Source organism: Tarenaya hassleriana, unplaced genomic scaffold (genome assembly GCF_000463585.1).
Source record: "Tarenaya hassleriana unplaced genomic scaffold, ASM46358v1 Cleome36, whole genome shotgun sequence".
NCBI lineage: Eukaryota > Viridiplantae > Streptophyta > Magnoliopsida > Brassicales > Cleomaceae > Tarenaya > Tarenaya hassleriana.
Window position 1 is genome coordinate 1,019,595 of NW_010966665.1, and position 22,379 is coordinate 1,041,973.

Consider the following 22,379-nt stretch of genomic DNA (forward strand, 5'->3'; position numbering starts at 1 on the left):
AAATGATTTTTTTGGTAATTTTCCTTATTATTATTATTATTATAAGGAGGTTTTCAAAATAATACTGCTTGACGTTCTAAATAAGACCTGGACACATCTGATTGGGTAGGCCCATAACAAAAATAAAAGCATATGATGCTTTTTAAAAAATTAACGTGTCAACGAGAGCACACTTTCAGCGTCACAGCCTCAATTAAATATGTAATCTACATATAGTTGTGTGTGTTTAAATACTTATTAATGCCTGTTGGTTTTAATTTCTCTTAGATTTTTTTGTCTTATTCAAAAATCTGGAATACCGAATTATATTTAAGAATTGTAGAAATAGAAAAAAAAACATTTCATAAGCATTGACCGGTCACGCCTCTGCATCTTGACCGGTCTCTCCGGCGAACGAAGACTTTCAGCCCACCCGCCATGTGCGCTGTAAGCATCGGCACAACAACCGGTTTATCAAAACCAGCCGGTATGATCTCAAACCGATGGAGGACCTCCGCCACCAGGTACTTCATCTGCAGAAACGCCATCTCCTTCCCGAGACAGACCCTCGGACCGGCCTGGAAAACCGGGAACTTATAGGGACTCACTTTCTTCAACACCTTACCGGTAAACCACCGGTTCGGTTTAAACTCGTCCCAGTTCTTCCCCCAGATATCCTCCATTCTCCCCATTCCGTAGGGGAAATACGTAACCCGGTCTCCGGCCCGTACCGGCGTACCATCCGGTAACCGGTCATCGGTTAAGGCGTGTTTAGAATCCCACGGCACCGGAGGGTACAGTCGCATTGCTTCGCACAAACAAGCTTTCAAGAATTTCAGCTTCCTCAACGACTCGTAATCGAAATCTCCGGTTTTATCCTTAACCGACATAATCTCGCTAACCAGCTCTCGTTCAATTTCGGTACGATCGGTGATTGACCAGAACAGACGGGTCATAGCGGCGGAGGTGGTGTCTCTCCCAGCCATTATCAGACTGATCACCATGTCTCTCACCATTTCTTCACTTTCTCCCGCCAGAATCAACCTTGCCAGAAAATCTGGATTCTCAGACATGGTGATCTTTGTCTTCTTCTCCCGGATGATGTCGCGGACACAGCTGTGCACTTCTTCGATGGCTCTCCTGAGCTTTCTCTCAGATCCGATCCGGACCCACCTTTTAACCTTCCACACGAAGAACAGCGGCTCGGAACCGCGTTTGGCGCTAATCGCGGACGCTGTCTGAAACGCTTTGTCCAACGCGGAAACCGGCAACGAAGGGTCTAAACTGCACCGAGCGATCCCTAGAAAAACCATGCAGACCATGTTGAACGTGAATCTCCGTAAGAGTTCCTGAAGATCGATTGGTCGCGAATCTTCTGCTACTGAATCCAAGAAAGGCAAAAGCCGATTATGGACCTCGTCTCTTAGAACTGTGACGTAGTCTCTAAGAGAAACGACGGTGAAATCGTGTGTCGCAAGTCTCCGCTGCTTCATCCAAAGGTCTCCGTCCACGTTGAAAATTCCGTGGCCCAGAAAATCTCCCAGGATCTCCGTGAAGGGTTTGCCTTTCGGGAAATTATCGAAGTTTGTTCGGAGAATATACTCGACGTTCGCTGGATTGGCCGTGACAATGGTTCGCCGGGCCCCGAGGCGGCGGATGACGACAGTCCGGCCGGGGCATTTGGTTAGGAGTTCGGTATACCAATCCAGTAACCGGTTCCGGTTGATATAAAACGAAACCAAACATCCGATGATGGGGTAGGTTTTTGGGAGATCATTTCTCGACTTCCAACCCGGAAATATGAGAGATCTTCGTAGAACATGAAAGAGGACGACAAGAATGACAAGAAGAGCCAATGTTTCCATTGTTGAACTCCGAAAACATTACATGAAACGGTTTACTTTAGTTTCTTTCCATTAAAAAGGAAAAGGGAAAAAAACTTTAGTTTATTTAAACACGAGACATATATATATACAATATATGTACGTACGTATGTCTGTATATATATGGTCAACCATGGTATTTGAATTGAACCTAACCTTTGTCACTGTGGCTAATTGGCTGTTATATTCGATATGATCCATCTGATCAGCTATGGTAATTTTTCTAATGAATATATATATATATAGTTTTGTGAACAAGAATATTATAATGTACATAGTCCAAAAGATTATCATTTGATGTGAGATTTTGCTTTGTAATGGAAAATATATTATTAGGAATCGTGAATGTATTCCAACTCATCAGCTTTGGCAAATTCGCACACCAAAATTGATATTCTTATTCAGACCGCGACAACAAGTATCTTTAACATTCGTTGATCATATCCCAAAAATAAAATACCTCTTAGATAATAATACATCAGACGTATATGTATACATATATATACACACACAATGGATAGATTTGTACGTTTATATATGTAAGCGCATATATGTATCAAATTACAACTGAACTTGATTACAAAAGGCGTATATATATAGGTATACTGATGTGAATGTGATCATCAATCAGTGATATTAGCTTTTTCTCCACAAAAAAAAATGTTTGTTTTGTTTTTAAATAAGTTGTAAGATTCAGAGAACGTGTACATAATTAAATCGAGAAAGGAAGACAGGGTGGACAATGAATGATTGAGAGATGCCATATAATAATATTTATACAAAAATATAAAAGAAAACAGTGAATTCATCATCACACGTGACGTGACGACCGCAAATTTATATGCGTGGGGATTACAAAATTGGACCGACTGCGCTTGCTCGCCTTTCCTCACTCTTTGCTTTCTTTCATTATGCATCCTTTTTTCCCCCTTCCACATTGTGAGCGTATATTGTATGATGCAATTCCAAAACTCTCCTTGTACGTATGAACAATCATTACACATTTGCAGATGAAAGCCTGATATGACGCAATTGCAGATGATGAATATAAGTAACACAATAATGTCGGCGGCGCAAAAAGGTGCGATGGTTCAACGGTTAGACCGAAAAAAGAAAATTGATCCAAATGTGTGCGGCTAAAGCCGAAAAAAAAAGAAAGAAAGAAATGGAACGTAACACAAATGCGTGGCTCGACGATCGGAGTTTTCCGATCGAAGGGACTAATGTAGAGATCCTCACGATGTTGAGTCGTGTAGACCCTACTACCATAATAGAGAAAGAATGCATAATTATTTTATTTTTTATTATTTAAAATAGAACATTACAATATTTATAGATAGAAATAGAATAACAAAATATTTGTTTTAATTAATATAATAACTAATATATAGAAATAATAGCAAATCTATAATATGACGTAATAGTGTTATAATCTTCATTATATTTTGATGATCTTCTTTAATCTTCTTGATATCTCTTGATAATGATGACCGTAAGCGGACATGGTACGATAGGCAAAATCGTACTCAAGACAATAGCGATCAAGAAAGGCCACATGGCATATCTGACTCAATATTATCTACAGTCACCACTGTCAAATCCTAACCCGGACCAAGCAATGTGGAAAAGGATATCAGTCAGTCAGATATCGGTCTTAATCGTAAAATCCCCGCTTGAACCATCCCTGGAGCCGCCTCCTTTATAGCTTCTCTATATATCTAGACATGGTTATAACGTTTTTCTTTTGTTGTTATAGATGATGAAAAGAAAGAGTTCATCCATCGTTTTGAATCACAACAGAACAGTTCTTGAAACAAATACGGTTAACATAGAATGGGAGGTCGATACCGTACGAAGAAAGAGTTCATCCGTACACAAGGGCAGCGAGGTCGATATGTCCGAGTGGTTAAGGAGGTAGACTTGAAATCTACTGGGCTCCGCCCGCGCAGGTTCGAATCCTGCTGTCGACGTTTTATATATATATATATATATATGGAGGCAGTGCCACTGCCACTCAGTCGTGTTCAGAACTCACCCAGTCCAAGTTTTTTTTTTTCCTTCCTCGTATGTTTTGTAAGCTTCAGGTTTCATATGCCCTTCTTAGCTCTCTCTATATGTATTTGTTGCTTCATCTCCCATATCACCATCAGACAATAGCTTAAGGTCTCAAGCCAAGAATCAAATGCTTAGCCTCCGAAACAATCAATTATCATGTTCCCCCTTCCTTCTCTACGACCCTTTTCCTTTCTGAAGAACGTTAACAGTAATAATTTATTCACATACATAGATAGACACAATGGTTCTTTCCTTCACCCTCCAAACTTCACAAGAGCCCACTTTAATATTTGTCCTGCTCAAGTTGTATATATATTCACCACATCAAGATGCATATCCGTATATATATGCATGTATATAACCAGAGTCTTTCATAGTATACATTCAAGAGAGACACACACAGCTAAATTAACAAATGGGGTTGGATTGGGGGCCGGTGGTGATGTCAGTGGTGCTGTTCATATTGCTGACGCCGGGAGTGCTGTTTCAGTTGCCCGGAAAGACGAGAGTTGTTGAGTTCGGCGGGTTTCAGACAAGTGGCGCCGCCATTGTCATCCACACTGTCCTGTTCTTCGCCCTCATCACTATCTCCCTCATCGCCCTTCATGTTCATATATATGTTCGTTAGCTTAATTCATCCATTCCAGGCCACGATGTAACCTTACCTTGCCCCTCAAGCAACATATCCCTTTCTCTTCTTCCTTTTTTTTTTTTTGGTGGGTGCGGTTCTTGGTTTCTATCTTGTTTCGATCTGCTTTCTTGATGCCTTTTCTTATTATTAATTGCACTCGCAGATTGTCTCTCTTTCTTCTGTTTTTGTTTGCTTTCTTTAATTTGATTCCCGCATTGTCAATCTCTTTTGGAACATCCAAACACTAACAAGAAAAAAAAATGGATTGGCGATGGCTAATTTATCCTTAAATTAACATCTCTGAAAGAAAACATGAATCTTACTAGATTTACTTTTTAAAATCACGATGTTTTATACAATTACAAGCTACGGCTTAGATGTAAATATGTTTTTGAAGCGAGATTTAATTTATTATATGAAAAGTCTCAATCACGACAGGGGATAGAAATACATGGCGTCTCTATTACATTCGCCACTCTCTGTTTGGAATTGTTTCTTACTGGCTCGATGGTCCAAATATATAGGTACTAAGACAACATACATATATATATATATATATATATGGTGTTATTAACATCTTGAGGGGGAAAAAAACCTAATATTGTTATAGAGAGCCAAGAGTGGTTGGGTCAACTGGTAAGTGGGTATGCACAAAGAGTGTTCCACCCCAGGTTTGAACCCCACACTTGACAAATCACATATTATAAAAAAAACATTATTATAGAGACCGAACCTGAAGATACATGATACAATGTAGAGTCGAATTTTTTTTTTTTATATATATGTGTGTGTGTGTGAAAGGTGAGAAAAAGGATAGGATATATAGATCAAAAAGGGGTGTAGACATGCATTTGGCTCAAAATATGTTGGAAATCGTCGGAGGGTTTATCAACGGCATGGGTGTGAACACCGTCGTAAGTAGTAACCACGACCCCTTCGTCTCGTGTTAGTCTCTGGACTTGCTTCTTCACACTGCATCCTTCGTGGGTGCACCGGTAATAGCTTCTGTTATATATATATGTGTGTATATATATATATATATTAACAGAGAGAGAGAGAGAGAGGGAGAGAGAGTCATATATATATATATATATAGAGAGAGAGAGAGAGAGAAAAGGAAACAAACCTGGGGAAGCGGTTGTTCTTGACAGCTTTCTGACCATACTTCCTCCATCTGTAGCCATCGTCGAGAATATCGACCTGACTTCTTGTCTGAAATACAAACCTCTCCTTCCTCTCTTTCTTCTTCTTCTTCTTCTTGTCGTTGTTTACTTGATCTCCTCTTCCACTTGGATCAGTTCCTTCAATATCATTTCCGAGACGTGACAGTGTTGCCGTCTGCGTAAGACTGCTGCCCTCTCCTGCGTTGATGCTGCTGTTGTTGCTTAACCCTAATAAATTATGAAAATCGCTCGAGTATGCTGATGATGATGATGATGATGATGGACATGGAAACAACATCTGATTGTACTCGTGATTATCCATCTATGTATACATATATGATTTATCTTTCTCTCTCTATATGTATATGTATTCCCTCTTCACTGCTATTATAATAAAACGCGTGTATGCGTTTGGATTGAAGGGGGGGAAAAGTATCAAAAGATTCAAGAGGAAACAAGGTGAGAGAGAGATGGGTGTTGTTTTTATATGGAAATTCTTTCAAGTTGAAATTTCCAAAACGAATATTGCTCTCCAGCTTGTGTATATAACCCATATCTATATAAATGTATCTACATATGTATATGTGTGTGAGAGAGAGAGAGAGACGTAAACGGCACGATAATGGAAGATGAGAGGATGGAGATGGGAAATGGCCTCATTAATTAGCGGGCTAATTAGAGAAAAAGTTTGGTGGAAAAATGGTGTGGCGGCTTCATCATTCCGATCACGACATTTCCAAGGAAAAATGCCCTTTTGTTTGGTTGGAGGAATTCACCTCTCATCGAAACCTCGAGTAATTTAGCGTGGGGATAATCTTTCTTGGCACATGGTTTCCATCACGGAGAAAATATAAATGGATGGCGATATGATCAAATAGTAAATAAACCTAACAAAGTTGATTAGGTACATTCACTTTTAATGAAATCTTGATTTAATAAGATCCAGCAAACGGGTTTCTATATGGCGGTCCAAATTGACACGTGATTTTCATGATATAATCATTACTTGAGGGATTCATCCCCCCCCAGAAAGAAAAAAAAAAGCCCATGCAGTGTTTCAAGCTTTATATTCAACATCAAATAAATTTTAAAAAAAAACCCATATGTTAGGTTATTCTGTTTCTAATGTAAGTCTCCGGACCAACTTTGGTGCGACCAATCTATTCAAACATGCAATAAGTGTAAGCTCGAAATCGACAGTTAGATAAGTGAAAATGACATAACATATGCCCCTCTCTTTCATCATACGTAACCCGTAAATATCTATGATCCATCAAAAAAATATGAAGAGGACATTGATGCTACCTACAGAAACCGAAACACCCTTGGTCTGAACCAGAGGCAAAGAGACAGACACCTGCCTGCGTCATCTGCTTCGTGGAAGCATTTCATTGTTCGCAGACCCGACTGAACCATTTCATCTTTTACGGGTTCCAATAAGCTCTTTAGTTTTCGGGGGCACAAGTAAAGATACAACCTTCACTTGCCCACGAAAGCGCTCTGAAGCTTGTCGATGCCAGTTCCGTCAAAATGCTCAGCTGCTTCTTGCTGCTGGACTGGATCGATGATTGGGTTTTTTTTTCAAGGTTGATGGAAAAAGGAACATCAAGATTAACTTTCTCGAGGGTTGCCCCATTCGAAGGATTTCCATTGGTTGGGACCGTTCTTCACTTGCTCGGATAATGTCACTAAATCCTTTGTGCAGGAACACAATCATATCAGTTCCAGAATCTAACTTGGTATGGTGGTGAGCCCTCAATCTCGAGATGTACTCTGAACCAGAGATCAATCCCTCATTTTCTTCTTTCCTCATGGTCCGATGGTTGAATAAAAGCATAACTTTGTGAAGGAAAACAGAGTGGAATCATCACGGGAATCCTTTCCACCATCATCCTTCCCAAACTCAGCAGTAAAGTCTCGAGCTTTTTCATTCCATGCTGTTCAGATTCTCGTTTTTCTTCCTTTCTCCGACTCATCATTGACTCCATCACAGCCCTTTTACCAATACCCATTGCCTGTTGTATTTGTCGAGCAATAAACATTCCCCACTCATAGACTTCAGAGTAAGATGCCGACGTCGGTCCTGATTCAAAACTTTGACTTACAATCAATAAGCGATTCCAAAAGGAGTAAAACCTCTCCTCGCAGTTTCTGATCTACAAATCTCAACAAGTCATTACTCCTAATCAATATTTGAGATACCCGCCACTCAGAAACTTGTATATTGACTGAACAGAAGAATCAAACGAATATATTCTGAACAATTTGCCTGACGAATCAACAACACAACAACATATGAAAAGACAAGAACTTGGAGAGAGAAAAAAATCGAAACTTTGAACCCAAAGAGGAAACTTACAACGCAGAGAATGTACGTCGGCATTGGTCTAGGGGTTTTAACCCTAATAACCCACTTGGGTCGCAACAATTTCAGGGTACACCACCGAAAAAAAAAAAAAAATTTGCGACCTTATTACGACTAATATATAACTAATATACAACTAAAATAAGAGTAGTTTATTAGTCGTAATAAGTTGTATATTAGTTATATATTAGTCGTAATAAGGTCGCAAATTTTTTTTTTTTTTTCGGTGGTGTACACTGAAATTGCTGCGAACCAAGTGGGTTATTTGAGCAATATTCCCCATTGGGAGCTTGTCGTCTAGGGTTTTAAAAATTAATTTTCAACCCACTAAATGTATAAAACGAAAACAATAACAAAATGGGTCAACGGGTCGAATGCATTTGTCGGAAAAGCCCATGGGCCATGAATAAAAAATAACAGTGGCATTTTTGGTTATTAGTTGGAACAATATGCCTTGTTTTGCGAGACTTGTATACGACGAGGGTTTTTTTTCTGGCACCGTTAAAGAATAAAGACCGAGTTTTGAGCTCTGTCATTGAAGATTACATTTTGTGGGCAGCGTGAGACTGGAGATCACCATCGCGCTCAATTCCTACGCTATCTCCGCCGCCATGGATTCTCCGAAGGATTCCTTGATCCCAAGCTTCCTCTATTCTTCGTCTTTGTCTCCGAGGGCCTTCCGTCTGGATCAGATGGTCAACTCCAACGCCAACACCGCCTTCTCCTCCAATGTCGATAAATCTCCCTCTCCGGCGATGTTGTCTAAGAAAAGCTTCCTCATCGCATCTCCCTCCGAGCCTGGGAACAAGATCGAGATGTACTCGCCGGCCTTCTACGCTGCCTGTACCTTCGGTGGCATCCTCAGCTGTGGTCTCACTCACATGACCGTCACCCCTCTCGATCTCGTCAAGTGCAACATGCAGGTATCCGCTTCAGATCCGTTGTTTTTTGTTACATTTTCCTTGTTTTCTGTAGCTCTTTTTTATTTTTGCTTCTCGGATCCCTTCGGTAATAAGATCTGTGTGTGAAGTCATCTTCTACTTTGGATCGATCCGTGATCTGTTTGTTCGCTGTAGATCGGTTGTTCACTTTCATCGCCTTACATTTCAATTCGTATTTGCTTCGTATTACGAAGGAATAGGGGAATTGTGTTATGGATCTTCGTCATGCCCTTTCCTTGTTATAATCTATACTGACTGCTGGGTATTGGATTTGTCTACTTCGCTTGTGCGTGTTTTATTTTCCTTCCACTTCTCGAATGAATATTTTTTTTCGATTGCTTGACATGCTGATGCTATGTATGGTATTGGGTTCACCTTGTTCGATCCATAATATGTTGAAGGGATCAACTTTGGGCCTTCCCCCTTGGCAGATTTGAAACAAGTAGATAAAGATTAAAAGGCATTCTGTTCTGCAAAATGATGTACTATTCTGTATATACTTTTAAGGCTTACAATTCGTATTCTCGCCTTTCAGATTGACCCTGCTAAGTACAAGAGCATCTCATCTGGTTTCGGAGTTTTGCTCAAAGAGCAAGGAGTGAGAGGGTTCTTCCGTGGATGGGTTCCCACTCTGTTAGGTTACAGTGCTCAGGGGGCGTGCAAGTTCGGATTCTACGAGTTCTTCAAGAAATACTATTCCGACCTTGCTGGACCTGAGTACTTTGCCAAATACAAAACTCTCATCTACCTTGCTGGTTCTGCTTCGGCCGAGGTAATTGCCGATGTTGCTCTCTGCCCATTCGAGGCAGTGAAAGTCAGGGTTCAGACGCAGCCCGGATTTGCCCGGGGAATGTCTGATGGATTTCCCAAATTTGTCAAGTCTGAAGGTGTCGGGGGGTAAGTTTGAACTACCAAAACATCATTTTTAACTTGTGTTCCAGCAAAGCCCTTGCATCTGATTCTGATTAATTTTATTTGCAGCTTGTATAAGGGTCTTGGTCCACTCTGGGGACGACAGATTCCTTGTAAGTCATGGCCTCTACCTTATGACAAATTGCATAATACCGGGGTTAACCCCGATGAGAATAACGAGTCTTGGCAAGTGACTCTTTGAACGTGAACTCTAATGGTATTAATATGGGCATTTGTTGCAGACACTATGATGAAGTTTGCTTCTTTTGAGACAATTGTTGAGATGATCTACAAGTACGCGATCCCCACACCGAAGGAGCAGTGCAGCAAAAATCTGCAACTTGGAATTAGCTTCGCTGGAGGTTATGTTGCTGGAGTGTTCTGTGCGATCGTTTCTCATCCTGCGGACAACCTAGTATCCTTCCTCAACAACGCCAAGGGAGCAACTGTTTCGGATGTAAGTAGCTGCTATGTCTCAGTCTCAGTCTTAACAACAAAGCTGCGTCATAATGGAGTTGAGAAATCCGTCTATTGTATGAGAGATTCTGAATGTGGGATATATGCAGGCGGTGAAGAAGCTGGGGATGTGGGGTCTGTTCACTAGAGGGCTTCCTCTACGTATTGTGATGATAGGGACACTGACAGGTGCCCAGTGGGGTATCTATGATGCTTTCAAAGTCTTCGTTGGCCTGTAAGATTTGTCTTTTTTTTTTATATTCCAAAGTACTTCATTCCTGCCATTGATGAAAGGCGGCTAATGCAAAAGCCTGTGTGTTTTCCAACTGCAGGCCAACCACGGGAGGTGTTGCTCCAGCAGCTGCCCCTGCCACTGAGCTTGTCAAAGCTTGAGACTTGATGAGGGAAGGGATGGCCGAAGTTGAAAGAAGGCAACAAAAAGTAACTCGTAGGAATTTTTATTAATAAAAGATTGAAATGGATTTTTGCTGAAGAGTGTGAGACTCAGCCTGATTGGAAAGATGATCAGAGAGCTGCATCATTTTTGTTTTTCCCTGATTTTCAGGATATCGATTTCCTTCCTTCTTCTCCCTCAGCTATAAGCGTAGTTCCTTTTTATACAACTCCCATTATTGTAATTTGTGGGAGCCGGAGGGTCTTCTTCTCCCTTCTTTCGTGTTATGTTACTTGCGAAATAATGGTCGGATATTCGTAATATTCGAAGTTGATTATTCAACCCTGTTTTGGCAAAGTTTTCACATTTTTATGTATATAAATTTCGGGTTTCTGTCCATCTCCTTCGAGCACGAGCCATTGGTGAAGAGGATGCTTGCGTTCCCACGTACCCTTGACCTAGGGACGTGCCATTTCTCGGCTCTCGTATCGATTACTGTAATTTTACTAAGGACCATTATTTCCTTGCAGAAGAATAAGACTTTGTACCACAAAATAAGACTTTAGTTCGCATAAAACAGTTGGAGCGGTGAACGACTGCCTTGGAAAGAACAAAAACCCTTTTCTTTCGTCTCCAAAAAAAAAAAAAAAAAAAAAAAACTCGCCCGACTGGAACTCACGGCTAAAGGTGTTCAGTCTTTAATACCACAACAACTACTCAACTCTCTCTCCCTCCAATGGAAACTTTCCCTGGACAAGACGACTCTTCTACAAATTAGGAAAAACTGCGTTTAACTTGTACCATAAACAACACATCGCCTTACCATCTTCAAACTCAACGCTTCTTCTTGCTGCTCGCTTTAGCTGAGCTGGACTTCGACGGGGTAGCTACCAGGTATACAAACAGACCCACCATTGATATCACCGAGACGAGCGATCCGTATTTAGCCAGCAACCTCTGCAACATTCGGAACACATTGCGAGTTTCACTTCTTTAGTACTATGCTTATACTGTAACTGTAAATTGCACATCAGGAGGTCACCTTGGCCTGAGGGGTATTTTGGCAGCACCAACAGCAACATGCACAAGATAACAAACAAAGTTATCGAAGACGGAATGAGGGGTGAGAGTAAACGATTGAGAGAAATGTAGAGTTTACCCAGTCAAACTTCTTTGCTGGAGGTCTCTCAGACAGGATGTCTAGAGGGAGTATCGGCGTTGAGTACGCCTCCTACAAGCAATGAAATCGGACTACATTACATTGTCCAGAGGAAAAATGGTAGTAACCTGCCTGCTAAGAGAGGAATGGATGCTAAACAGAATGATTAATTGAGGATTAAGAAGCTCAATTCCATTAATCAGTCACAGAAGGTTCTCTTTCCTTTTCATTATCATTAGAATTCATTGCATAGAGGATATGACATTAGGTTTTACGTGGGTTGCCACCTACAACAACTCTCCTCCTTTAACCGGGCATGGAACCAACTAAACATGAGCTGACTCAATCAATGCCTCGGCGGAGTGTTCTTTTCCATTATCCTATACAAAAATCTTATAACTAAAACTAGGGTCAAGATGGAAGAACATCCAAAACCTGAAGAGCAGACTTTGAAGGGATGCGGAAAGTAACCACAGCCGAAGCGCCGTAGTAAATTCCTTTCGCCTTGGCCTCCAGTTCGAAGGAATGAGACAGAATACCTCCTCTGCAAGCAAATTGGGAATATGGAATTGGCAAGAAAAAGAAAGGTGAAGCAGCTGTAAACCCATTTAATAACAGTAACCAAGAGCAGGATGTAATGGAACTCTCACGCATCAAGTCTTTCCCATGATCTTGAAGTGTTTCCGCTAACTACTTCAAACCTGTCTTCATCCCAGCCATTATCTGTCACGGTCACATCATACGCCGTCCTGAAAATATATATGATTCTTTAGTAACAATCAATGACAGAGAATCCTTCACTCTGATAGATCCATAACTGATGAACAGTTTCAAGCAGAAGATCAGAAGTGCGATTCGACATTGAAACATCGGAGCTGATGATTTTTAATCCAAAGAAACAAATTTATTGAAGTTCTTTTGCAAGCCTGAAGGGTGTATCCCAAATTATGTCCCCGTAAGAAAACGACTGCTAAATCAACATCTGCACGCCTACAGGATGGCCAGTACAACCAAATCATATTGTTCTCCGTGTAGTTACCATAGACAAAGATCCTGACACATGCACTATGCACTTGGCAAAATCTCAGGGGAACAATCGCCAGACACCACCGATAATTAACAACGCATTCCGTTCATGCAAGAGGTTTTGGCGAGATTGCTAGAAATTAACAGATAAATTAACACCCGATCCAGAAGAGGGAGGGGGAAACTACAGATCAAACAGATAACCAAAGAGGAAGAAGAAAACTGACGAGGATCCTTGGTTGAAGATGTCGATGGAGACGGAGACGCGTTCGGCGCCGGATTGAAGCCTGTTGAGACTCGCCTTCTTGTGGACCACCATGAAGGGCACTTCGGTGGTAGCAAGTGAAGATGAAACAAGCATCAAGACCGCCATGGCGGATATCAGAAGCTTCGCAATCGGGATCGCCATTTGTCCGTTTTAGGGAAAAAAAAAAATAGTTGAAACTGGAGGAAGAGGAACCACTGCAGATCGATCTACCAATGTTTCCTTCTTCCGTTTGTATATTTCTCCGTCGAGGGGGAAAAAGATAATAGGCCATTGGGCCGTAACTGGCCCAACTTGTAATTTGATCATTTCGGCCCACTTTTTCAGCCCGGATAAAGAATAATACGTTTATATATAATAATAATAATAATAATAATAATCTTATTTTTTTATATAATAATATTAATCTTATTATTGCACATATGACCATGAATGTCAAATTGTCAATGGCATACTGTGCAACAAAACATTACATTATATCTAATATAATAACTTGGTATGTATTTTAATGATATTTATATATGGACATAATTATCATCAGAAGGTTGTCGAATTATTCAGCTTAGGTAACGTTGTAAACTGTGAAATTTTCAAACGGGAAATTTACCTTCGGATAAGCACGTACATATACGTATTCGCCGGAGGACATGACATGTCGACATGCTCATGGATATATGTTGAAAGCATGTACATATACGTATGTGTTGGAGGACATGACATGTTGACATGTTCATAGATATGTGTGTGTTGGGAATGGGAGGAGAAGGAGCGGGATTTAGTCTTTAATTGAGGTTGTTGTCTTTTTGTGGGTTGTTTTTGTACACATAGAACATGGTGATTGGTGAGCATGTGAGCCGTGTCGAGGATTTGGGCTCTCATAATTAATTAGTGTTTTAATATATATATATATATATATATATATATATATATATATAAATACCATTACATTATACACGTTAATCTCCTCTGTTTAATTGTTTAGATATATAAATCTGAATGAGTGTATGTATGTATGTATGACCATGTTCTTGTTATGTTCCCACTTTGTTGTTCTAATGAAGCTCAAAGGTTTTTTGTCTTTTTATTGTCTACATGAACAACCTAATTTTGTTTTGATTTATTTCACGAATACACCACACAGACAGACTATGTATGAATCATATTGGATAGCGTATCTGTAGATATATATACATATATGTTTGTGTATATACACGTGCATACACCGATGAGATAAAAGAATCTTGGATTCATCCAAAATATATCAAGTTGAATTCCAACTCTTCTTTTGTCTGCATCTCCTAATTTGCTATTCCCAACATTTAATAAGAAACCCACATGAAATATCAATCTTTCTAAACAAAGAGAATCGACTTCCGATCTCGTGTGAACTTCCATGTGAAGCCTCTTTTCCTATATACTCAGATATCTATAATTAATCATAAATATATATAATATATATATTTTAAAAAAATTGTAAGATACTTATTGTAAATTTGGTCAGTAATTATTTCAAAAAAGGTTTTCTATTTATTTCTTAACTATATACATATATGTTATATATATTATAATAATAATTATAATTATCAAAATTTACATATCTAGAAGTAGGTTATATTTTATTTTAGAAACACACAATTATTTTTTAAACCATAATATCTCATATTGTTTGTTTTCCTATCCTTGGCAATACCCCTTTTGGGAATTAGTTGCACCATTATAATCAGTGAAAGAAAAAGGAAAATATTATACATGGAATATTTTTCTTCTTTTAAAAAAGTTTCTCATAGAGATAGAGTTCATGAAGCACAGAAAAGAATACCTCTTCTTCTTCTCAAGGCCATTACAGATTCCACTGATGAACAACAACAAGATTTTTCATCTCAATATAAGATCAGAATTGGGTTTCAATGTCCAAAAGAAGGGACATAGAACAATGCACTGTCAATTCCTATGAAACACACAGCTTTTCTCAGTTGGATCTCCCCTGTCTTGTCCTTTCTCTGTTCCCCTCGGACATCTGATTAGGTTAGGGTTAAGATGACGGCCCCAGCTGAACTCGGAGGAGGAGGAGGGATTTCACCGGCGGATTCAAGTGTGAAGTCGATGCAACTAACATGGCCATCTCTCTCTCTGCTCCTTACGGCCTTTGATCTCCTTCTCTGAAACACACTGTACACTGCCCACTCTCCACTCCCCATACCAAACATCTGCAAGGAAACCAAAACCCACCAGTTATTTTCCCTCTAATAAAGGGAAAGTCCATTCCTTTATCGATCATCGATATGTTTTGTATACCTTTGCTATTGCTGATGCAGAGCCCACAAGGCAATACTCTCTCATGACCCATCTGGTTTTGTTGCAGTTAATCGGAGACTTGTCCGATTCGAAGAATGCAAGAGTCCTCCTCATTCCCACCGTTTTACCAGAAGCAGTGATCTGTCTCTCTACGCCAGTAGCTTTCCAGTAGCCTTCACAGGCTGACAATCTGTTGCTCAAGTGCTGCTTTGTCTTCCGGCAAAAGAAGTACCTGTCCTTCTCCTTCCCCTCGCCTAAACCAAATCCCCACAGTTCCCCTCAGTGTTAGCAGAAGAAAGTCAAAGTAAAAAAAAGCCTTGTCCATTGTCCGCATAGCTATCACTATCAGTTAGACCCTGATGATGATGTTTTTGTCCCAAACGGAATGTGGGTATTTGAACAAAACATATAAAAAAAGGAACAGTAGCGAGAAAGATCAAAACCCTGTGGCAAAGTTGAAACCTTTCAGAGACCCATTTGAAAACACATACATACATATATAGACACACACACATATGATATATATATATATATACCTGTGAAATTTCGAGGGTGAGAGGAGAATACGTCGAAAACAGGGATGACAGAAGCAGGCAAAGGAAAAGCAAAGGCCTTTCGGAGCAAGTAATGGACGATTAGCTCCTCATCTGTCGGACGAAATCTATACCCAATGGGCAATTCCACGCCTCCTTTCACCACTTCCCTCTTCCCTGCCTCCATTCCTGTCTCCATCTCTTCTCCCAAACGTTGATGTATTTCAGTTCAGACCCCAGAAAAAAAAAACAAAGAAATCTAAATCGGATTTAAACACATTGATGATCCATTTAAGAAGAGCGGAGGAGAGAGAGAGAGAGAGAGATGGGATTAGGGATTGGAGGAAAGGCTCGCTGACTTCCTGATTCGTGGGCTTTGCAGATGTCCCACATATATATATATATATATATATATATATATATATATATGTATGTATGCGCATTTACATATATAAGGTAGAACTATTCATAATTTAGTAAACGAAAAAGAAATAATGGACCCACATTTACTTGAAAAGTTCTAAAAATGTATTTTTAACTGAATTTCAAAAAATATTAACGGTTAAAAAAGAATTTTCATCTGTATACATCATATGTCTGAATATAGAACCAGGAGATACGCTGATAAATAGTAAAGATTGTCTGGTGTAAATTTTGAATTTATATTATTATTTTTATTCATAATAATTGATGGCGGTTTTTGGCCAAAAAGAAAAGACAGTGCCAGTCTGACTTCTGAAAATAAATAAAATATATAAACTATTTGGAGAAGTTGCCTGTTGGGAGAAACGTGTCAGGATCGGCTATCTACTTTGTCTTTCGGCCCCGACACTACATGAATTATATCGATGGTCAATTTTAATTTTAAAACTTATGCAAATATTTTTAAAAATTATTTTAGTTTTTTTAAATAAAATTTTGATTACTAAATGTAATTGTAGAAAAATAAAATGCGGAAATAAAATAAAACAAATAGAAAAGAACGGAATTACTTTTATTACTACATCTCTTCTTCTTTTTGTCGAATTACAATGAAAATGACTCACATATTTATAAGAAAACTATGAAACAAATAAAAAGGAAATAGAAATAAATAAGATCGATACACAATATTTGATATAATATTATGTCCATTATTATTTCTAATCATATATTAAAATCAATATTTCTTTCAATCACATATTTATTTTCCTATTTCAATATTCCCCCTCAAGATTGATTTTGAAAGAATGCAAAAATCAATCTTGAAAAGATAATGCGATAAAAATCCATAGACATTTTCATTGTCTTTTGAAAAATCCATAAACACCAAATTTAGTTCTTTTAGAGAATATTACCCATGTTCAAATCACTTCGCTTGACTTTGAAGTTCTACCTTTAACTCTTTTGTCATAGCACCTTGCTTGATTTTAGAGTTTTTAGGTTTGACTTCTTTTTGTCACAACATCTCGTTTGATTTTGGGATTTTTACTCCTATTTGAACGATTTAGATATATGAACATCCAAAACTAAAAAAAAAAGAGATTGAGAAAAAAAAGAAGATATAGAGCAGATAGAACCAGACTCTGATACCATGTAGAAAAATAAAATGCGGAAATAAAATAAAACAAATAGAAAAGAACGGAATTACTTTTATTGTTACATCTCTTCTTCTTCTTGTCGAATTACAATGAAAATGATTCACATATTTATAGGAAAACTATGAGACAAATAAAAAGGAAATAGAAATAAATAAGATCGATACACAATATTTGATATAATATTATGTCCATTATTATTTCTAATCATATATTAAAATCAATATTTCCTTCAATCACATATTTATTTTCCTATTTCAATAGTAATACCCAAAATTATTACTAAAATAATTAAAGTCATACCATCTTTACTAAAATATTTCTAAATTGCGAAATAATTTGTTTAAAGTTTCGTATGCACCTTTCAACAACACCAATGAGTGTCATTTTGTCACTAATCGTTTAGTCGATAATTGTTCGATTTCAAATAAATAAAGCATACGAATCGGATGGAATAATCAAGTTCGGAGATTATGGTTAAATTATGAAACCCAAGAGGACATTTAATTTGAAACACAAATAATTCGTATATATTGTGTATACAAATGCCAAGTGACATTTAATTTGAAACACAGCACCTCCGGGTTGCGTCTCTAAACGCACATTATATTATTTTATTCCCTTTATATTATAAACCACTTAATTAATTAAATCTTCAAATCAGCACGATCGATGCTTTCCGATTAAAACTTATTCATATCCTCGTCATGCGACCACACAAATAATTCGTATATATAAATATACATATATATATATATATATATATAATAATCAAATAATGGACATTCGTAATTGACTATATATTTAAGCATTTTAAAAAGATTTTTTTTGTTTTGTTTTAGGAGCTGGCGACATGGATCGATCGTTTGTAATGGATTGCCATGATTTTAATTACCCTTGTCCGAATGAAAACATACAGCATAAAAATAAAAATAGTTAGCGTATAGTAGGGCTGGGCACAAATACCCGAAAATCGGGTATCCGTCGGATACTCGTCTCACGGATACCCGATTTTAGGGTACTCGTAATTTTCAAATCCGAATCCAAATCCTTATTTTTCAATACCCGTGAATCCGGATCCAAATCCGGATAATAGAATTTTTAAAACCGGATATCCGCGGGTACCCGCGTATTATGATTATAAATACAATTATTTTAGATGAAATAATTTCATATTTTTTTAATATTAATTAAAAAAAATTAAATTTATTATTATTTGTCTCTTATTATCTCTTTTGTCTTATATATTTTATCATAATTCATCAATTTTTATAAATATATCTTCATGTTTTAAAAATTTTATATATGAATATTGTTGTTTTTCTTAAATAAATCCGGATCCGGATATCCGCGAGTACCCGACTATTATTCCGGATACCCGTACCCCGGATACTCGTAAATACCAAATCCCGGATACAAATCTCATAGTTAAATACCCGAGCCTCCCGGATCCGAATCCAAATCTCTCGATTTTCCCGGGTATCCGACCCGTGTCCACCCCTAGCGTATAGTTATAGACAAAGAAGACGCGGAGGTGGATTTCTAAACATGGAAATGTTTCATAATATAAAGAACACGGTCAGTCCATTCTCACTAATTAATGTGTAAATTAACTTTTAAAATAAAGGCCCAGGCTACAATAACAGAAGAGGAAAATACTATTAGGCCCATATAAACGACACAGACCCACATGTGAGAGCCCAAATACTTCACGGCCCATGAGCTAATTACGTCCACTTTCTTTTTATTTGGCAATTGATTTTTATTTCATTCCATTTTTTTCAAATTTTTATCCATCTAAAGAAAAAGGGGGAATTTTTTTTAAAAAATTTGAACTTTCTTAATGCGAGAAAAGTATGCGATAGATTCAAATCGTTGGGTGACCAAATCAACAAAAGCTTATACGTTATGCCAACATGCATTTAAAGGTGGATTTGATTATTCGTTTCTGGTTTTGTTGGAAGCAAAAAGAAATTAGGGTATGATGATGAATGATCCATTTCAGACAAGAAATAAACCACCCGCCGCAAGACCCAGAAGAAATCTGTACAAAAAAAAGACAAAAGACAGCCTAAAGTTGGGAAGAGAAGTAAGGTTAGCCTAGTGTTGGATTAGCTGAGGGATGAGCTTGAGAAGAAAGGAGAGCTCTTTGTCAGAGAAGCGAGGCTTGAGCTTAGAAGGATGGTCATGGTCATGATCATGGTCATGGATCATGCGGGAGACGGCATGAGAAATCTCGTGGACATGGTCGACGATGACTCCGTCCACGCCCATGAGGTGCTGCATATAGACAGACTCGACCACGTTGTTGAGCTTCCCGTAAGTGAGGAGAGAGAGGTTGGATTGTTTGATGATGGTGACGGCGGCAGGATTCCTGAAAATGGCCTTCACCTCCGACACTATCCCTTGAAACCCTCCTTCTTCGCTCAGCTTTATCGCCTCCTCCAGCGAGTTCCTCCTCTCGTCCTTGTATATCTCCGTCCCTCCGTTGGTCAAGAAGAACACCTGCCAAGAAACAAAAAGCAACTCTTTGCTCAACATCGTCTTAATCTCAAGTTTACTTGGCATCGATCTCTTTTTCGAATTCTATCTATCATTGTCTGGTTGCACATCAATCCGTGTAAAAAAGGTAAGGATTGTGACGTAAAACCTAATGCCATATTCCTCTAAACAATGAATGTCGGATAACTTACAGGATAGGATGTCTGCAGTTTCCTGACGAGCAAGGCGGCATCTGGTTGGAAGCTGGAGAAGATGATCGGTCTGTCCTTGGCGTGATCAGACACCACCTGCAAGATCGGGCGGAGGAGACGGGAGAGATGATCGTGGGAGTAGACGAGGTTGTCGTCAAACTTCAGCTCGATGTTGAAACCGAGGACGGGGTCCACTTCCTGGAAAGCCTCCTGGAGAGTGCAGAGCGGGTCGTCGTCCGAGTCGATGCTCCACTTCACTATCTTCCCTTCCTTGGTCTTCCTCATCAATGGCTTCCCTTTCCTCTCTTTCTCCTTCTGCCCTCCGTACGACCTGAACTCCTCCAGGCTCAGCTCTGTCACCCTCTTCTCGTACACCACTCCCTGCCCCATCAGAAGAATGCTTCTAAGATCCGATTTTCCTGTTTGATTTCTATTACTTTACACAACAATATTCATGAAACGGTGGCTTACGTTTTCTTCGGAGCAGATGAAATTGTCGTGGAAAATGACCGGGCACCCATCGCTCGTCACCTGCCACAGCATAAACCCCATCTTTTAATTTCTCCGCGAAATTTTACGATTTTCCTCTCCAATCACTTTTTTTTTTTTGGGGGGCAGGTAAAGTGAGAAAGAAAAAACAATATGAACGTTACGGAAAACCCTCCCACGTGGTCGAGGCCGGCGGTCACGTGGCGGACGCGGCGGCAAAGATTTGAAAAAAAAAAATAGTGTCCGTATGCGGCGACACGACACAGAAATCGTGGGTTCGGGAAAGTAAACAAAAAAAATTGATTTTTGAAATGAAAATGGAGGAGGAGGAGGAGAAAATGAAAGACCTGAACATCGAATTCGACGAAGTGGATGGGGAATTTGGCGGCGGCGTTGAAGGAGGAGATGGAGTTTTCCAGGAAAGTTGGAAAGCTTGGGTCGGGAGAGGGCAAAAGGTTCATGCCGTGACCCCTGTGTCCCACCACCACGAACGACGCCGTTTCCACTCCGCCGGAGAAGGTGACTTTCTCCGGGACTTTGGTCAGGCTGGGGACGTCGGTGACATGAACGGCTTTTAGCGCCATTGATGCAGACCACCGAGATTCTGTGTTTTTTTCTTGTCTTTTTTGTTTTTTTTATTGCGGGGATTTTGAGGCCCGAGGGGTTGAAGAAAGGTATATATAAAAAGCACCTCCATGGATCTGAAATCAGAATATTCCCTCTATTCTCCACATATGCCTTTTGGATATTCCTCTCTCTCTCTCTCTCTCTCTCCCCTTCCCTGTAACCTTCCTCTTAGCTGCCGTTGCTTTCGTGATTGACATCCAATTTGCAATTTTTTTTCCTTTTATATATATATATGTATATGCATATATGTAAATATGGAATTATAGATTCTGAAATTGTGTATATATTTAGTCAAATAATTTGGGCTACTCATTACATTGTTCATCATGGAACGCCATCACGTGCAACGTCACCCACTATTGTGTCTCAGGAAAGATCGTTGGCCGGCTTTGACCAATGACGAGAGTGATTTGTTCCCTAAAATATATTTTTAAAAGTATATTCATCAAGATCTTTATTTTCATCATAAATTATATTGATAAGTGCGAAAAAAATATCCATAAAATGTAAAAGTATTTCAAAACGGTATGGCATTAAATGGTATAACTTGCACCGTAATTCTATCAAGTTGCCCGAAATTAATATGGGAAAACGCATATTCTTAGAACATTCAAAAGAAAAACCGTTACATTTGTGTGATAATATAAACAAAAAAAGGGTTATGATTTTGGGGTAGGATGCATGGTGAAACGTGGTGAATGATTGCATCCATGCACGTCGACGAGTAGGGCCAGAGAGCGGCACGTCACAGCACACGGCCTTTCCCCCATGGCAAATGTCTTTGGTATTATGAACGAATGTCCAGTTGAAAAATATAATGAATGACGAAATCATGTATGTAAATGGTTATATTTCATGTAATAGAAAAAAAAATATATGATATGGAAAGAAGCATGTGCATGACACGACGTCGCCATTGCCGCATGGAAAAGTCAA

At 39.0% G+C, this 22,379-nt stretch overlaps 7 protein-coding genes and 1 non-coding gene across 9 annotated transcripts; 3 read left to right on the forward strand and 5 right to left on the reverse strand.

Moving 5' to 3' along the window:
• Nucleotides 1–341: 341 nt before the first annotated feature.
• LOC104822524 (cytochrome P450 94B1) lies at nt 342–1,844 on the reverse strand. Its single transcript, XM_010553771.1, has one exon. The coding sequence runs from the start codon at nt 1,842–1,844 to the stop codon at nt 342–344; it is 1,503 nt and encodes a 500-aa protein (XP_010552073.1).
• Nucleotides 1,845–3,300: 1,456 nt separating this feature from the next.
• Nucleotides 3,301–5,369, forward strand: LOC104822418. The gene has a single exon (XM_010553637.2). It carries the CDS (start codon nt 4,333–4,335, stop codon nt 4,543–4,545), a length of 213 nt encoding a protein of 70 aa, XP_010551939.1. The 5' UTR covers nt 3,301–4,332; the 3' UTR covers nt 4,546–5,369.
• On the forward strand, nt 3,751–3,832 carry TRNAS-UGA. The gene has a single exon. It is a non-coding gene; the product is annotated as a tRNA-Ser (tRNA).
• Nucleotides 5,132–6,255, reverse strand: LOC104822417 (probable WRKY transcription factor 45). Of its 2 annotated transcripts, none has more exons than XM_010553636.1 (2): nt 5,675–6,255; nt 5,132–5,520 (listed from the first exon to the last, which is right to left on the reverse strand). In XM_010553636.1, exons 1-2 carry the CDS (start codon nt 6,031–6,033, stop codon nt 5,376–5,378), a joined length of 504 nt encoding a protein of 167 aa, XP_010551938.1. In that variant the 5' UTR covers nt 6,034–6,255; the 3' UTR covers nt 5,132–5,375. The 2 variants fall into 2 exon arrangements, with proteins under 2 accessions (XP_010551938.1, XP_010551936.1); XM_010553634.2 differs by having other exon boundaries at nt 5,132–5,553; nt 5,675–6,253.
• A 2,347-nt stretch (nt 6,256–8,602) lies between these two features.
• On the forward strand, nt 8,603–11,121 carry LOC104822419 (mitochondrial phosphate carrier protein 3, mitochondrial-like). The gene is made up of 6 exons (XM_010553638.1): nt 8,603–8,999; nt 9,553–9,914; nt 9,999–10,042; nt 10,172–10,386; nt 10,496–10,620; nt 10,718–11,121. Exons 1-6 carry the CDS (start codon nt 8,688–8,690, stop codon nt 10,776–10,778), a joined length of 1,119 nt encoding a protein of 372 aa, XP_010551940.1. The 5' UTR covers nt 8,603–8,687; the 3' UTR covers nt 10,779–11,121.
• Nucleotides 11,122–11,314: 193 nt separating this feature from the next.
• On the reverse strand, nt 11,315–13,440 carry LOC104822420. Its single transcript, XM_010553639.2, has 6 exons — nt 13,192–13,440; nt 12,589–12,687; nt 12,374–12,482; nt 11,939–12,010; nt 11,822–11,827; nt 11,315–11,736 (listed from the first exon to the last, which is right to left on the reverse strand). The coding sequence occupies exons 1-6, from the start codon at nt 13,371–13,373 to the stop codon at nt 11,614–11,616; spliced, it is 591 nt and encodes a 196-aa protein (XP_010551941.1). The 5' UTR covers nt 13,374–13,440; the 3' UTR covers nt 11,315–11,613.
• A 1,544-nt stretch (nt 13,441–14,984) lies between these two features.
• Nucleotides 14,985–16,414, reverse strand: LOC104822421 (NAC domain-containing protein 41). Its single transcript, XM_010553640.1, has 3 exons — nt 16,061–16,414; nt 15,525–15,778; nt 14,985–15,436 (listed from the first exon to the last, which is right to left on the reverse strand). The coding sequence occupies exons 1-3, from the start codon at nt 16,254–16,256 to the stop codon at nt 15,251–15,253; spliced, it is 636 nt and encodes a 211-aa protein (XP_010551942.1). The 5' UTR covers nt 16,257–16,414; the 3' UTR covers nt 14,985–15,250.
• A 3,137-nt stretch (nt 16,415–19,551) lies between these two features.
• Nucleotides 19,552–21,615, reverse strand: LOC104822422 (glycerophosphodiester phosphodiesterase GDPD1, chloroplastic). The gene is made up of 4 exons (XM_010553641.2): nt 21,164–21,615; nt 20,799–20,858; nt 20,328–20,708; nt 19,552–20,139 (listed from the first exon to the last, which is right to left on the reverse strand). The coding sequence occupies exons 1-4, from the start codon at nt 21,398–21,400 to the stop codon at nt 19,735–19,737; spliced, it is 1,083 nt and encodes a 360-aa protein (XP_010551943.1). The 5' UTR covers nt 21,401–21,615; the 3' UTR covers nt 19,552–19,734.
• Nucleotides 21,616–22,379: the final 764 nt, after the last annotated feature.